The sequence below is a fragment of the Odontesthes bonariensis genome, chromosome 20 (genome assembly GCF_027942865.1).
Source record: "Odontesthes bonariensis isolate fOdoBon6 chromosome 20, fOdoBon6.hap1, whole genome shotgun sequence".
NCBI classification, from domain to species: Eukaryota; Metazoa; Chordata; class Actinopteri; order Atheriniformes; family Atherinopsidae; genus Odontesthes; species Odontesthes bonariensis.
The window spans coordinates 29,760,169-29,775,870 of record NC_134525.1 but is presented as its reverse complement, the minus strand read 5'-3'; the positions used below and the strand labels follow the sequence as shown (position 1 = coordinate 29,775,870).

At 39.3% G+C, this 15,702-nt stretch overlaps 1 protein-coding gene across 1 annotated transcript in view; it reads left to right on the top strand.

Moving 5' to 3' along the window:
• The window catches only part of cubn (cubilin (intrinsic factor-cobalamin receptor)), a 167,520-nt gene that overhangs the window by 9,194 nt on the left and 142,624 nt on the right, over positions 1 to 15,702 (top strand). Inside the window, exons 3-7 of the mRNA XM_075452455.1 lie at positions 2,396 to 2,491; positions 3,153 to 3,191; positions 3,276 to 3,377; positions 8,416 to 8,519; positions 14,231 to 14,357. Coding sequence (XP_075308570.1) covers positions 2,396 to 2,491; positions 3,153 to 3,191; positions 3,276 to 3,377; positions 8,416 to 8,519; positions 14,231 to 14,357 — 468 coding nt within the window. The remainder of the gene's footprint in view (positions 1 to 2,395; positions 2,492 to 3,152; positions 3,192 to 3,275; positions 3,378 to 8,415; positions 8,520 to 14,230; positions 14,358 to 15,702) is intronic.

The following is a 15,702-nucleotide window of genomic DNA, read 5'->3' as shown; positions in this document are numbered from 1 at the left end:
ATTATACCTGAAATGTTTCTGTCTGGTTTTCAAGACACATTATAGCACAGAAGCAATCCTTCCAAAGTGGTAAATGGTATCCAAATAAATCTACCAGAAAAAAAGCCTTGGGTGCCGATGCTGCTCAACTTGAGTGCTGCATTTGATACTATTGACAATCATATTCTTTTACGTTGATTAGGTGAGCATGTTGGCCTGTAAGCAATACAGGACTGCTCTTTTCAAGATTATGAGGTTAGCTCTGCAGTACTATAAGGGAGAGTTTTAGGACAATTTTTATCATAGGACTTTTTAACCCATACATACAATTCCAGGGTAGTGTCAGCAGCCTGGAATTACTATAATCAAATTAATCTCATCATGTAGACCCATGGCTATAGCTATAGTTGGGTTATGCTCCTTATTTGAGCAAGGGTAATTATCCTTGGATATATGGCAGTGAATGAATCGAATCAGAGGCACAAAGCATGTCATACGATGACATGTATGATAGGTGGCGCCGTACCCATTTCAACTATTGCTAATAGAGCCTCTTCCAGTTGACCTCTTCACCACCAACAACAACAACAAACTCGGGCATTTGAGAAAGATGAAGTACGAAGAGAAAGATGAAGCTACGTCCCTCTACATTTCGTTTGTGATAAGCTGGTTACTGCACAAACGCGATGCCCAACGGAGCAGTCTCCATCGCGTTGTTTGTTTCTTCCGACGGCGGCGACATCAACAGTAATATCGTCTCCTTTCACTCTCCGTCTCCGGTTCACGACCCCGAGAAAAAAAAATCTCGCGTATGAGCAGAACACAAAGTCTAATTCACCACGTGCTTCAGCGTCTACAAGCAGGTTTTGTCACACTTAGAGAACGGAGGACGCAGATGCAGCAGCAGGAGATGTTATTCCAAGAGCTTTATTCAGGAGGGCAACAGGTTCTTCAAGTTCCTCTTCAGAGAAACTAATCAGGCTATGAAATATTATTCCAATAATATACTTTTCCAAAAAGGAGAAGTATATCTATATAAATGATCAAACTCAAAATCAAAGATCTATGAAACGTTATTATTAAATAAAGATCACTCCTGCTGCGGAGGAAAAACAAAACACCTCTCCTTAAAAAGCGGAGGAACTATACTATAGAAAATTACAAATGAAAATCACTCAAACCGGGAGGAAAAAACAAGAGGGCTATAAACATAAACTATCACTGTAACTCTTACAGGATTAATTATCAAATGTTATCAGGAAAACAAAAAACTCTCTTATGAGGAATTTACCAACTGGCAGACTTGGGACAAACTTGGCAACAGATCAGGCTTGGTACAAGGCGAGAGTGAGGTACGTCAGTCGGACAGATACACAACACACTGGCACAAGACAGGGGGAGACGCAGACTCTTAAGCACACCGGGGTAATGGGAAACAGGTGGATTCATTCATACGACAATCAGACTGGAGCACGAGAGGAAGGGCAAGTGACCTGAAACGAGAGGGAAGTTAATCTTTCAAAATAAAACAGGAAATGACGAAACAATACATGAAACGAGACAAAAACCCAACTTAACCTCACCACGGTGTGACAGGTTTAGTGTGACTTTCAACCGAGTTATCTCGGGGTCTTAATCCAATTGCGAGTAACCCAATCTGATCCAATTTCTTGTCAGATTAAGGTGTATACATGAATTTAATAACTCAGTTTTATTGTAATGTAGCCCTTAATCCGATTTTTACAGTGCCATGTAACCCCACTGACTGACTGAGGTCACAGACAGTGCCTCTGGACTGGTAGACAGGGATGGTGGTTCCCGTTCTTAATGGATGTGGATCACATGATTGTGTTATGACTTCAGGGGGATCACATTTCAAAACCCTTCTGAGGAGGTCTGTGCCAGGAAGTGGAGTCCTCTCGTTATTTAAGTCCGACATTCGAGAGGAATAATTGTAGGGCCGCTGTAGCTCAGGAGTAAAAGATCAAAAAGAAAATTGATAGTTTGATTCCTGGCTTTCCTGTACTAAATGTCAAAGTGTCCTTGTTGCAAGATGTTAAACTCTGCATTGTCTCCGATACTGTATCGGTACGTGAAAAGAAATTTGTAGTCTGTAACACTGTATAGACTAAGAAGCGCTCTAGTGTGTGTGAATGGATAAATGGGACTTGTAGTGCACTTTGAGTGGTCAGCTAGACTAGAAAAGCACTATATAACTACAGCCAGATTACCATACAACTTTGCTGTAGATTAGTGCACATGCTCTTAAGGGAAAACTATCGAGGAAAACAGAGTGATTGCTCAATATTAATAAAATATGCTTTGTTTTTCTACGGTGCCTCAGGTATAAGACCACACAATTCCTTCAGCACCAGTCATTTTGGTAAGCTTTTAATAATACATTGTCTGATTTCAGATCAAAGCCAACAAAGGAGACATTGATGACATTAAGGCTCATGGAGGAGGAATTCCACCTGATATCACTAATAAGCTAAATCAGCTTGATACCAAGGTAGGACAAAATTAGTTCCAGTTGGATGAAAATCTTAATTAGTAAAGTGTTAAAAGGAGTAATGTGCGATTTTAGAAAACAACTGTGGCGTTCGTGTAGCAGCAATTCAGACTACAAACGCAGCCAAAATTGAAAGTGAAACCGAAGATGCAGCCTTTTGAGAGACACATGAATCTCTCTGTCTTATAAAACAGACCAGTTTGGACTCATATCGCATCCCTTTCTTTGTAGCAGTCTTTTTATGTGACCTCAAGTTCCTCAAGTTCTTGTAAGATTGTCATTACACCACTATTTCCTCTTATGGTAAATTGTTATTTGCTCTTGTATTGATGCCTAAAATGATGTATATTACCCCTTTACAATTTATAATTTATTTCCATAATCATTTCAGTTAGGAAGGCGTTTTAATTTCAAAATAGTATTATCAGCAAAAACATGTTCTCAAATCATTTATTTCATTTTCTTATCTGTTGTTTCATTCACCTCACTAAACTACCTTTCATAATTCTATGGTAAATATTTGAATCAAAAGGAATAATTGATCATATTTACAAAGCTCTTAAGAATTTAAATTATCTCTCCAAAACGACTTATTATATATCCAGTTTACATAGTCATTGCCATAATCATATTTTTCAGTCTATTTTTAAATACTTTTCAGGTGTCAACACTGGAGAGCCAAGTGAATGCACTTGAATTGGTAAGAAATGAAAGGTTTGTTGTTATGGTCTAAACTGAGGACTGTACCATCCAAGTCATGTTTCTCATCTCTTTTCTCCCCCAGACAGTACAGAAGGTGTCTTGCAACAGTAATCCCTGCCAGAACGGAGGAACATGTCTGAACTTATTAAACTCTTATCATTGTGTGTGTCTCAGCAACTGGGCTGTGAGTTCCACACTGTTACAAACATTACCTTGCAAGCATATTTGATTCTTTTGAGATTTGCTAGCTCATGATTATAAGAGAATCCATCTTACCTGGCTTTCTGGCTACTGCATGGGGGTTTGAACCAATCAACATCTTTAAAAAATGGGAAGGTTTAAGGTGTGTCAACAATGTTGGTCCCAAAACAGTTTAGCAATGATGCTGCTATAGCGTCAGGTACATCAGAGTTGCAGTGTATTTATTCTTGGAAAGAAAACCAAAGAAAATCCCATTTCTGGATTTTTTGCTTTTAGTTGTTCTCCCAACTAGTTTTGACAAGTTTCGATCATCACTGCAACTCGGGAGTGTGCGGCACTTCTCTCTTTTCTCAAAAGTTTCGATTAACTACCTTGTTCCACCAATCATGGTTTGTTGATCTGATTGATTGAAATTTGCCAACGATTGAAGGTCAATAATATCACCCTCTAAATGTTTATTTGAAATTACTGTTCCATTTAACTTTCAACAGAAATTTCCAAGATGGCTTTATCTAACAAACATGTGGCGTGTCAGATAACCAGAAACATATAATAGTCTTTTAATCTTTTCTATAATCTGAATAAATACTCATTTAGAATTTAGCACAACATAAAGACCGTAACGATGAATGCTGACTGCTTAGAAAGGGATTTCAAATCAAGACCAGATGCACCATTTACGTATACCCATGTCCACTGCCCTATGTTATTTTATATCATTATATTTAGGGCTGGGCAACGATTAAAATTTTTAATCTAATTAATCAAATGATTTCCCTGATTAATCACGATTAATCACATTTGTGCGCAAAATCCAAAAATTAATTCAAAAGTAGTGTATAGCCTTTAGCATTTAGTTTTATTTTAAATGTGCTGCCATTTGAATGAAAGTGCCATAACATTGGTTGTGCAAACACACTTTTAACATCAGCATTTTTATGTTCAAGCCTCGCTCCACTGTCTGTTTCCTTGAATGACTTGCTGGTATCAGTTGTGTGTTTTGCCTTTAAGTGATATTTTAGACTGGAACTACTATGGTGAGAAGACAATTCAACTTGGCTGTAAAAGCAGGAGTTTTTAAAAAAATTTAATTTGAAATACGTGCTTTTATGTTGAAACAAGTAAAACAGGAAGTAGCGCCGGTTAGCTCCGTGAGCTTCACACACAGACCGAGGAGCACCTGTAACGGGGATGTTACCTGCTAGTTTATTTTTATTTTATTACTCCATGCTTCGTGGTGTTTGCTGTAACTTTTTGAATGTGATGCATTCAACTAGCCTGATTAACATAGACTTTCAAATCTCTTCGAGATTCTGGTCTGACCAAGACCATAACGAATACGATTCGAAATGGCCTGGTCAACCCGCCTCCCTCGGGTTGCTACTGGTTGTGGCCAGAAAAGGCTGTGCCTAAGCTTAAGCCAATCACACCACTCTTTCCTCTGACGTATGATTTAGCTACCAGCGGGGCTAACTGGTAGATTAAACTCTTACCAAAGCCAGTAGGGAGCAAGGCGAAAACGTCTTTCCTGTCAAGAAATGATTCAAGGGCTGTTCTTTGCTCGATTTTTAAAGAGAATCTCTCGTCAAACACTTTCATTACAGCATCTACAGCAGTGTCAAAAGCTTGACGCTGCTCCATGTTGATATTGAATGAAGCGCTTCCGTGTACAATCCATGGGTTGAGTGGCAGTTCAACCACGTCACTACCTTGAACACGCCTCTACCCTGGGCCGTTGCCGCTGCTCAAAGTTGATTGCTTCCCGAAAAAGTGGGTGGAGTTCCCATTTTTTCGGGAACTCGAATCCACCTGAATGAGCAGTTTGCCTGAGTAAGTGTAGCAGAGCCGAAGGTGTTGCGTCACTGCGAGGGCGGAGCCTGGGTAGCATTCAACAGACTTTTACAATAATAAAACCTGTGTTAATGCGCGATAAAATATTTATAGGCGTTAAATAATTAACAAGTTAACGCGATAATAACGAGTTAAAGGACCATTTCGGTCGTTTACAACATCCAGCTGTATTGCCCAATCTACCCATGATTTAGCCATAGCAAAGACGCAAAAAAATGTCATCCGACCCTGACAGTGTTGCTTGCACAGAGATTTGAAATAATCAAGCCAGTACCTGCTCTCAACTACGGACTCACGTGACGTGACGTGATGTCTCGCGTGAGATAGCCTCATGTTGACGGAAGAGGCTCTGATTCAGCAGCAGAGAAGAAAGGTACTGGCTTGATTAAATTCATTCTGGACTCTATATCCGACCACATGAAGACCTCGAGACACTTCGGTTTGGCTTTAGGGACCCTCTACTCACTACCACGTAAGTGTTATGTTGTTTGGAGCTGTAGAAGAGGTATAAAAATAGCGTTTAAAACACAATATAAATCCATGCCCCCATGGCTATGTTGTCAGTCCGAAATCTCCGTGCAAGCAACACTGTCAGGGTCGGATGACATTTTTGTGCGTCTTTGCTATGGCTAAATCATGGGTAGATTGGGCAATACAGCTGGATGTTGTAAACGACCGAAATGGTCCTTTAACTCGCCCAGCCCTAATTATATTGCATTGCTTCTCTGCTAATTAAAATGTTTGCCTTGATCTAGTAATATCTTATCTACTTTGTGAAACCACAAGTGAAATATGTTTAAAAAAGTGCGATATAAATAAACAAACAAAGCTGCCTTCTTTTAGAGAAGTCAGAAGGGTTTCTGGAATGGGAAAAAAAGTCAAATCTGAAATATTTAAATGAATTCGAACCTATGTTCAGCAGACATAAGTATGAATGGGTTTCCAGGTCTTCACTGACCACTTTCATTGTCTTTTAAAAAGACTGACAAACCTACTTAATGCTAACAACTAAAAAAAGGTGGTAGATAGGCAAAGTAAGACAGATAATTTGATTGAATATAATTAGGGTCGGGACTTTAACGCGTTAATTAAGATTAATTAACTACACAAAAATCCTAATCACAATTATTTTTGCCCGCTGAACGTTTCTCACTGGATGAGTTTCAGGCGTACTGATTATACTGGAGCACCAACTAACGTTCATGACTTCAGACAACAACAAACCACAGTGAACAATAGTCAAACATGAACAAAGAGGCCGATGAGACCGCTTTGGGTGGCCCCGTGGATGGGAAATTTTGTTTCAAAAAACGGATGGATGGTAGTGTCGATAAGAGCATGGTTGTGTGCAAAATATGCAACAAGGAATTTGCATATTACCATAGCAACATCAAGCCTCAAGTATCACCTCAATGCAAAACATAGCAGCTAGCGTGGAAGCTAGAGGACGTTAGCCCGACTCCGAGTACAAGGGCCCACACCCAACCCACACTCAACCAGATGACTGGTTTCAGGGCCAGGATAACTAAGTCCACGTCTGAAAAAATAAACGACTCCCTGGCTCACACAGGATTGTACGGAGCCCCTAAAGGGACATGGAGGGATTTTTTTTTTGCGAGATCTCCCAAAAAGTTTTTTTCCCACGTCAGTGAACCGGAAGTAAAACAGACACAGCGATGGAGGAGCCTACCCTTCATCCGTGGGAGAAGTTTATTGATTTATATTTTAGTATTAGCCTAACATATAAAGACATCAAATCCTTTCTTGCACGTAGACATGGCTTTGACATAAGTGAGAGACATTTGTCTGTTTTACTTCCGGTTCACTGACGTGGGAAAAAAACTTTTGCGAGATCTCGCAATACTTTTTGCGAGATCCCGCAATACTTTTGCGAGATCTCTCAAAAAAAAAAAATCCCTCCATGTCCCTTTAGGAGCTCCGTAGAATTTGCACTCGACACGTGGAGTGGTAGAAGATAAGGGTCTGCAGATTGCATCGTCTGACACAACAGAAGAGCTGCCATGCAGAAAGACAGTGACAAAAAGAGGTTCTCACTGTTCTCAGGTCAAATATTTATGTGATTAAATATGCGATTAATTAGTTACAAAGCTTCTAATTAATTCGATTTTTTTTTAATCGAGTCCCGGCCCTACAGTATAGATGTATATATATAGATATATAGATATATATCTATATATATGACATTATTCTGGAAGATTTGTACAGACAGCAAATTAATTGGTAAAAGGTGTCAAAATTGGGAATGAAAAAAAAAAAACATCTACCAAATGCTTAGTTTTTTCAGACAAGGTTGGGTCATGACTCCCAGAACGCCATAAGAAAATTTGATTAGGTTTTTCATATCTTAGAACTGAGGTCTTTCATGTCTTTTAAAATTTACAGTTGAAAGACCGGGGAAGGTGTAGCTCAGGCAGAAGTTGTCTCATAGATCCCTGTCTATGACAGGGAAAAACAAAGAGAAATAACGCTGAAGTCATATCAAAGCCAAATCTGATGAGTCAGGCTGAGCCAGTGGCTGGGATGTTATGAGGGTGCATCATTGCCCGTGACATACATGACCAATGTTGACATATACGACAGCTTTCATGCGAGGTTTGTGGTTTGTATTTCTGCAACAATGTCAGAACTTCTTCTCCATAAACAATAACGGTGTGATATCATTGACAAAAACAATCTGTGCTTGATTGGCTTGCCTGCAGTCTATATCTGAATCCAGTTGAAAATATGGATGCATCATGATGAGGATAATCAGACATGAACCATGAACTGCTGATGGACACAGATTCCTCTTAGAAAATTGCAATAATTATTATCCACAGTTTATAAACTATAAAAAAAACAAAAAAAATGCAATTTAAACAAAGGGTGATAATGCAATGCAATGGTAAGTGTGTTGCTCACATCAAAATCTAGATTTGTTTATGTTTTTCAAATACAAGGAATTTGATCTGTGAGAACAAATGGAAATAATTTCCTTTGTGCTTTTGTCTGCTAATTAAAATATATTAAAAATGACAGGTTTAATTTTTTGTGTCTATTAAAAAATAAATACAAGACCACATATAATGTCAACATCAACATCAACATCAATTTCAATTGATATTATGTTTTAAATTTTTTAAATCTTTTTTTCTTGCTATGTGTTTTAGGGCCCCAACTGTGCAACAGATGTAAATGAATGTCAGTTGTATTCGGGAACCTCGCAAGGTTGTCAGAATGGCGCAACCTGTGTAAACAGTCCTGGATCGTTCACGTAAGTCTTAAACCTTCCTGTTTTCCTCCTGAATTTCTTGGAAAAGCTATGCCTGTAGCTTTTTTCACATATCTTTGTGATGACAATATCATTACTGTTGCTCCACAGTACCCACAATATGACAGCATTATATTGTGTCGGCTTATATCAAAGAAGCTCAACAGCAACAAGATTGCACTTTCTACTGTTGCTAAAATGAGTACAAAATTGCAAAAAAGGAAAAAATATCTGACTGAAATGTGAACATTTGAATCATCTGACATCAAACGCCTGTTAATTCTACTTGACCTAAAATTAACCATGTGCTATAGTTTATCATTGTAGTTTATGTTATTTCAACCCATAATTTAACTAGAATTTATGTCTTGAGTAGAAATTAGAATAGAATTTCCCAGAGGCTGGCTGTAGAGTACACACAATTAAAGCCAAGATACAAGACGCTTCCCAGATTTAGTTTTTTGTCATGTAGAGGGCAAAGCTTCATAATTACTGATCCAGCTTTGTTCCAACCCTCATCTATGGTCATGAGATTAGGGTAGTGGGAAAAAGATTTAGATTGTGAATACAAGCGACTAAAAGGAGTCATCTGAGGTGGTACAGGGATCTGATTAGGATGCTTCCAGGTCACTGTTCTCCAGGGGTTGCTTGGATACATCCAACCAAGAGGAGGCAGAACCAGAACAAACTATAAAATTGTATATCCTTTCTGGCCTGGGATCGTGTCGGGATCCCCCAGGAAGAGCTGAAGAGTGTAGCTGTCTCTTTGGTCCTCACAAAAAGTGCAATTTACCTTATCTTTCCTAAGACTTGTTCATAGTGGCTATGCAGCATTTAGCCATTTAGCACTTGAGGAAAAACTCATTCTTCCTACATTATGCTCAGAAGCCTTAAACAATTATGGTTACATGGTATTTACTTTTACACTTTTAGAAATTGAGGAAATGCATTAAAAACAAGTGAAAATTCCTTTAGAACAAAATAATTCCCATTATGTTGTAAAAACTCAGCAAAGTATATAGATATCCTGATTCACGAGAAAGGGGCTGGGACCAAAACCAATAAAAAAAAATGCTGGATGTATAGAAATGTCTGTTGGTCCAGACCATTAATTATTCACTAAATTACATTACAGTAAGAAATTATGTTCAGAGAGACCAAATCATGGATGGCAGCCGACGTCCATAAGTTGGTGTTTCTGAACGAATGGGTTGTGATAAGATGCTCTAGCTGTCAGAATCTAGATGTCCAGAATTAGTATGAAAATGTGTTTGATCAGTCCATAATCTGAATGTCCGATGATAACAAGGATTAGATGATGAATTACATTGAAAAAAGAAAATGCACCAGATAAGGCTTATGTAGCTAGATATAGATAGATCAAAGTATACTATTTAACATCCCTTATTTCATATCAATCATTTAATTCATATTTGCATTTTTGTATATCCAAAGGACATTATTTATTTTGACTATCTTGATTCTACTATGTTGCATTTATTTTCATTCTAATCTCAAATGGCAGCTGGCCTGTGAAGAATTCTCTGGCTAGAAGGAATATATATCATCTCCAGCAGGTTCTGGGCCTCCTCCCAATTCCTGAAAAAACTCCAAAGGGAGCTGATCAGGAGGCATTCTAGTCAAATGCTCCTAATACCTAAGCTGGCTCCTTTCAATGCAGAGGAGCAACAACTCTTCTTCAAGCTCCCCCTGAGTGTATGAGCTTCTGAATTTATCTCTAATGCCAAGCCCAGTCACCCTCCCAAGGAAAGTCATTTCAGCTACTTGTATCTGTGATCTCATTCTTTCAGTCACTACCCAAATGTCACAACAACAGGTGAGTGTTGGAACATAGATGGACCAGTAAATCAAAAGCTTTGCCTGTGGTGCAGGTGGGGACGGTCACGGCTGCCAGAATAATCCTCAGACTATGGAAATCTACAACTGTTCCCAATGTTAAAAGCTGGTTGGAACTAATGTTAGAAATAGTGTCATATGAACAAATGATGGCCAAGCTAAATAATGACATAGAAAACTTCAAGAAATCCTGGAACTGTTTCCTCACCTGCAATATTGGGACAAGTAAACTACTATGATGAACTGCTGCTTTGGAAAATACTGACGAGAGAGAGACTACCTCTGTTTGATGTGAATAACGAGGATATTCGATCTTTTGTGAAACTTTTATTGATTTGATATGCGCTGACCTGGTTATCATTTGTTATTATTTATTTTTATTTTTATTATTATTATTATTATTATTATTATTATTTTTCCTTTTTTTTTAATTTTATCATTTGTTTTGCTTTGTTTTATTTGTGAATTTTGTCCTGTGAGGGTGTGGGGAGGGCCGGGAAGGGTTATGTGCGTATATGTTATAAATCAATAAAACCTTTAATAACAAAAAAAAAAGCTTTGCCTTTTAGCTAAGCTCCCCTTCAACACAAACTGGAGCAATATCCTCATTGCTGACAATGCCCCAATCGGTCTGTGATGTTCCAAAAACGCTAACAAGAGTTAAGCCTTTACCTCTACCTTAAGGTTATTAAATGTACATTTATGCACCCTTAGGCTACGGCTACACGAAAACGTTTTTCACTGTAAACGATACTTTTGCTTATCGTTTGGCTGTCGCGGCCACACGATCCGGAAGAAGCAGACAACACAACAAGGACAGACAGCGATCATCATGGAACCCACAACATTGATAGCAGCACTGCTAACTACAGCGGCATTGTTGAAGGAACAACGTGAGCTTCGGGCTGGTAGAAGTAGGGGCGTACACGCATGCGCATTGCTTCTTCTATTGTTCTGGTGTAACCAGTGGGGGTGGCTTACAGCGCACCTAGAGGTGTTTCGTGTGTACTGCATCGTTTTCATCGTTTTCATCGTTTTCATCGTTCCCATCTGGACCTGAGTCTTTACAGCAGCTTTCCCGTGTGGTCGCAATAATTTTCGTACCCGTTTTCAAAAAAACCCTTGTTTCGTTTTCGTGTAGCCGTAGCCTTAGTGAAGAGTGATAGTTCTTACCTTCAAAAAAGTTTATAGTAATTCTTTTAAGGATGATTTCTCTCCATTATAGAGTACTTTTCTAATAACTGTACCCTTGGATATGAAAAGGAAATCCGCATTTATCTGTATATTGTTGGCCTTCACACACACAGCTAAATGGTAAATGGACTGTGCTCGTACAGCGCTTTTCTAGTCAACCTGACCACTCAAAGTGTGTTCACACTACAAGTCCCATTCACCCACTCGCACTCATACAGCACGCTACAGTGCTTTTTGTTCCAATCATTCACACACATTAGGTGCGTTTATATGGACACGTTTCGTTTAAAGAGATTACATGTAATCGGTTTATTAGAATTCGACCGAACTATATATATGAGCCACAAATAAAGAGATTAAATTTCTTCCGAGTTTACATGTTACAGCAATTTAATCCGATAGGACGATGTTTTAACAAATGTTGCAGTATGTCTGAGCTGTTTCTTTGCTTTGTGTTACATGAAAAAATGAGGTGCTCTGTTTTTTTTTCTTTAAAAAAATGAAATAACATTTAAAATCCCGACTAGAACTCGCACGCAAAGATGTCTATTTGGTCGCGCGAGGCTGTCGGTTTGTTTTTCTAACCGTTTTATACACTGGAGTACGGGAACCTATGAAGGAAGAAGAATGTGATGCTGATGCTGCCAGCCACTTATGACTCTGCCTGCCTGCCTGCCATTAATGTTAATGCCCTGTTTGATTTTAAATTATGTTACACAACGCCTCTTCTTTACAAAACATAATACGCGTTAAAAATGACATCTGCCGAAGAAACGGATAAACTGAGAGGATTGTACACAACTGTTCAGTTGATGAGGATGCTAGCACGTCTGCAGTTGCTTCATCTTTGTAAACCAAGTGGATTAGTTTGACATAATTGTGAGCTTTCCTGTGACCGAGACACCGATTTCAGGTAGGACAGATGGATTTAATGGGTTTGATTTTATTAATTGTATGGACAACTTAAAACATGTAGCGGGTTGTGGTGACACAGGCTAACTTCCACTCTTGGTCAGACAGGCTGTTATAGCCTACATACTGGTGCTACACACATAGAAAAAAGATCTTTGGCTACTTACTAGTAACATTTATCTCCTCCTCAAATCCGACATCGACACCATGGCTGACGTCCGAAAGGGGTCTGCCTCCTAGTATGTCGTCCATTTCCGTCTGGTACGCGAAATTGGCCGGGCTTGATCCGCTTTTACCATTTTGCCTTTTGGCATTGGAGTAGGCGGCCTTCGGGGCTTTCCATCTTGACTTAATCTGGTCAACGGACCGGTCAAACCCTGCCTCTTTCAAGGCTGTGTGGACATCATTAAAGATTTCCGAGTTCCTCATCTTCCTCCCGTCCAGTTTTGACATTATATTTTGCTCTTGCAACGTTTTCAATAAAACCAATTTTTGTTCTTCTTCACTGTCGCCGTCATTTTAACTTCGATGTCTTCCGTTATCTGCCGTTTAACTAGAACTACACAGTCTATATTAACTGTATCTCGCACGCCCTTACACTTGCGCAGTAACATGAAACGTGTTCTAATAATCGGTTTATGTAGGTGCGCCTGTATATATGGGGAGTTTCCTTCTTCAATCGGATTATATGAACGGTCCAAACCACCTATTGTAATCGGTTTAAATATTTAACCCGTTTATATTTAAAGAGATTATTTGACTGTTTACATGACGCATATTTAATCTCTTTACACGTGTAATCGGTTTAAACGTGCATTTAATCAGATTAAACGTGTCCATATAAACGCACCTAATCATACATCGACGCATCATGGGGTTCGGTGTCTTGCCACTACAACGTGTGGCCTGGAGTTGAACCAGCGACCTTCTGATTGGCAGGCTCTTCCTGCTAATGCTGCATGCATGCATTGTACTCATTCTGAAGTTAACGGATGTCCTTACTGGCAGCTGATGCCAGTAAAGGCGGTAGCATGGTTGCCGCGTCTGTCACGGCGGTGGTGGACCGTGACGTCAAAATGACGTTTCAGGCCTGGCGCTTCCCTTGAACAGACGGCGCAGCGCGTTGTCGTGCACCAGTCGATTTTTGTAACTTGGTGGCGCCAAGCACAACGAACCGGATGGACCGATGTGAGACCAGGCTCAGTGAGGAGGTGCGTTTGTACAGGCAGCTGTACGAAACTGCAGTGAAACAGCACAGAAAGCACGTAAACTCCCAAAACTGGTGCACAGAGATGGGCAGAACTTTGGGGAAAGAGGGAGAGTTCTGTAAGAATGTGTGGAAGAAGCTACGGGACAGATACGTGAAGGCAAAGAAGAGGGCAGAGACTCTGTTGATGCCGGGGGCTTCAAACCTTCACCTCTTTTAACTGAATTAAAAAATTAAAATGATCTGAAAACTGCAGCAGTATCATTAATTACAGTATTCTTGCTCTTGACAGCGGCATTGTTTTCTTCTCCACTTTCGTGGTTGTAGAGTAGCGGTAACCTTCACGTAGCAGCGCCACCTCTGTGACGGAGAAAATTGCAACTACTGGCGCGCAACGACTTGCGCCACTATATAGGGTCCTGTGGCGGGCACGAACTCGTGACGTCATCAACACCGCTCGCGCGAGCAGACGCGGCAACCATGCTAGAGCCTTAAGTCCTACAACCACCCATGTATTATAAATGATGATTCTTTTTGTGTACAGTTGTAGCTGTTCTCCAGAATGGTCCGGGAATCTCTGCACTGTACGCTATGATGATTGTAGGAATGCAGGACATGACCTTTGTGTGCATGGCTTATGCATTGACGCAGATCGGATTATACCTGGACAGGTAACTAGTCATCTATCTGGACACAGTTTAATAATCAAATGTTTTTAAGTAAATTTACTCTTATCGCATTTTTCTGCTTTAAAGCTGGAAAAATAAGAGTCTATTATACTATTGCAATCATCTGCAAATACCAATCTACTCATATTACCTTTTGAGACACCACCTTAACTCGTGAAATGAATCGGTAATCTCAAAAAAGTTTGCATCTAGTTATCTGCATGTTTTTGCTATTGAATTGAGGACACATGTCAGTATTTTTTTTTCTAATTAGTACAGTAATTCTTTGTTCTTCTTGTTACTGAAGAAAAGTCTTTATGTGTCCAGCTGTGTGTTTCAGGTTTAGTTTTTGTTATTGTCTATTTGGACCTGTAAACGTTTTATCAAAATTTTCAGAAAGGTTTGGAAATACAACAAAAACATCTGTAATTTTTTATTTGTTTGAACCTCAATTAACGATTACAAATTCAGTTATTTACATGTCTTTACTCCCCAATTCCACTGTATTCAGGAAATGTAAAGAAATACAGAATTTGTTGTAAGCAAAACACTCAAAAATGTTGGGAGGGAAGCAAAAAAGAAAGAAATGTCGGTGGAATATACAAACACTTACTTTTCAAGCAAAGATGGGTTTTGACTCACCAATTGTGCTAAACTCAATAAGATTGTCATTTGTCAGTTTAAAAGAAAACATTCTCAATTCAAAATAACTTAGGTCTTTTAATATCTATGATGGTTCCATAATGGGCTGTACCAAAGCTGTCAGCAAGTTTCTGTAGCTCTGATAATTTTGAGCATACATCTTTGCATTTTTGTGATTTCTTTCTTCATTTTTGAAAAATAATTCTGCACTGGTTTGGAAGTTGTGCTGCTCGACTGGACTCCTGTCATAATTTTGACAGTTTTCAGCATCTGTTATGATGAGTTGCCAAGCCAATGCACGAGTCTTTTACAAATGGGATCAGCTAATTGAGCTTTTCAAATGTCAACTAAAGACGGCAAATGCACAAAAATGTGAAGAGGAAATGCTGTGGATGTGAGGTGGGATCAACACAGAGAAACGGGTGGAGAAATAACAGACTGGGCCTGTGTTCGAAACCGCATACTACATACTTGCATACGGCATACTTCCATACTGCATACTCATCGATCAGACAGTATGCAGAGCGTTTACCCACAATGCAGTTAGCTCCTGCCCGAGCTGAAATCAGCCGGCCTGAAGCTGATTTCACTTAAGCTCTAAACTCTGTAAACTTTAGCAACATTTGAAACATTTTCAGGCGATAAAGTAGTCGTTTAGATCCCCAATGTGTTGAAAATCTGACAAAATACCGGCTATTTACAATTT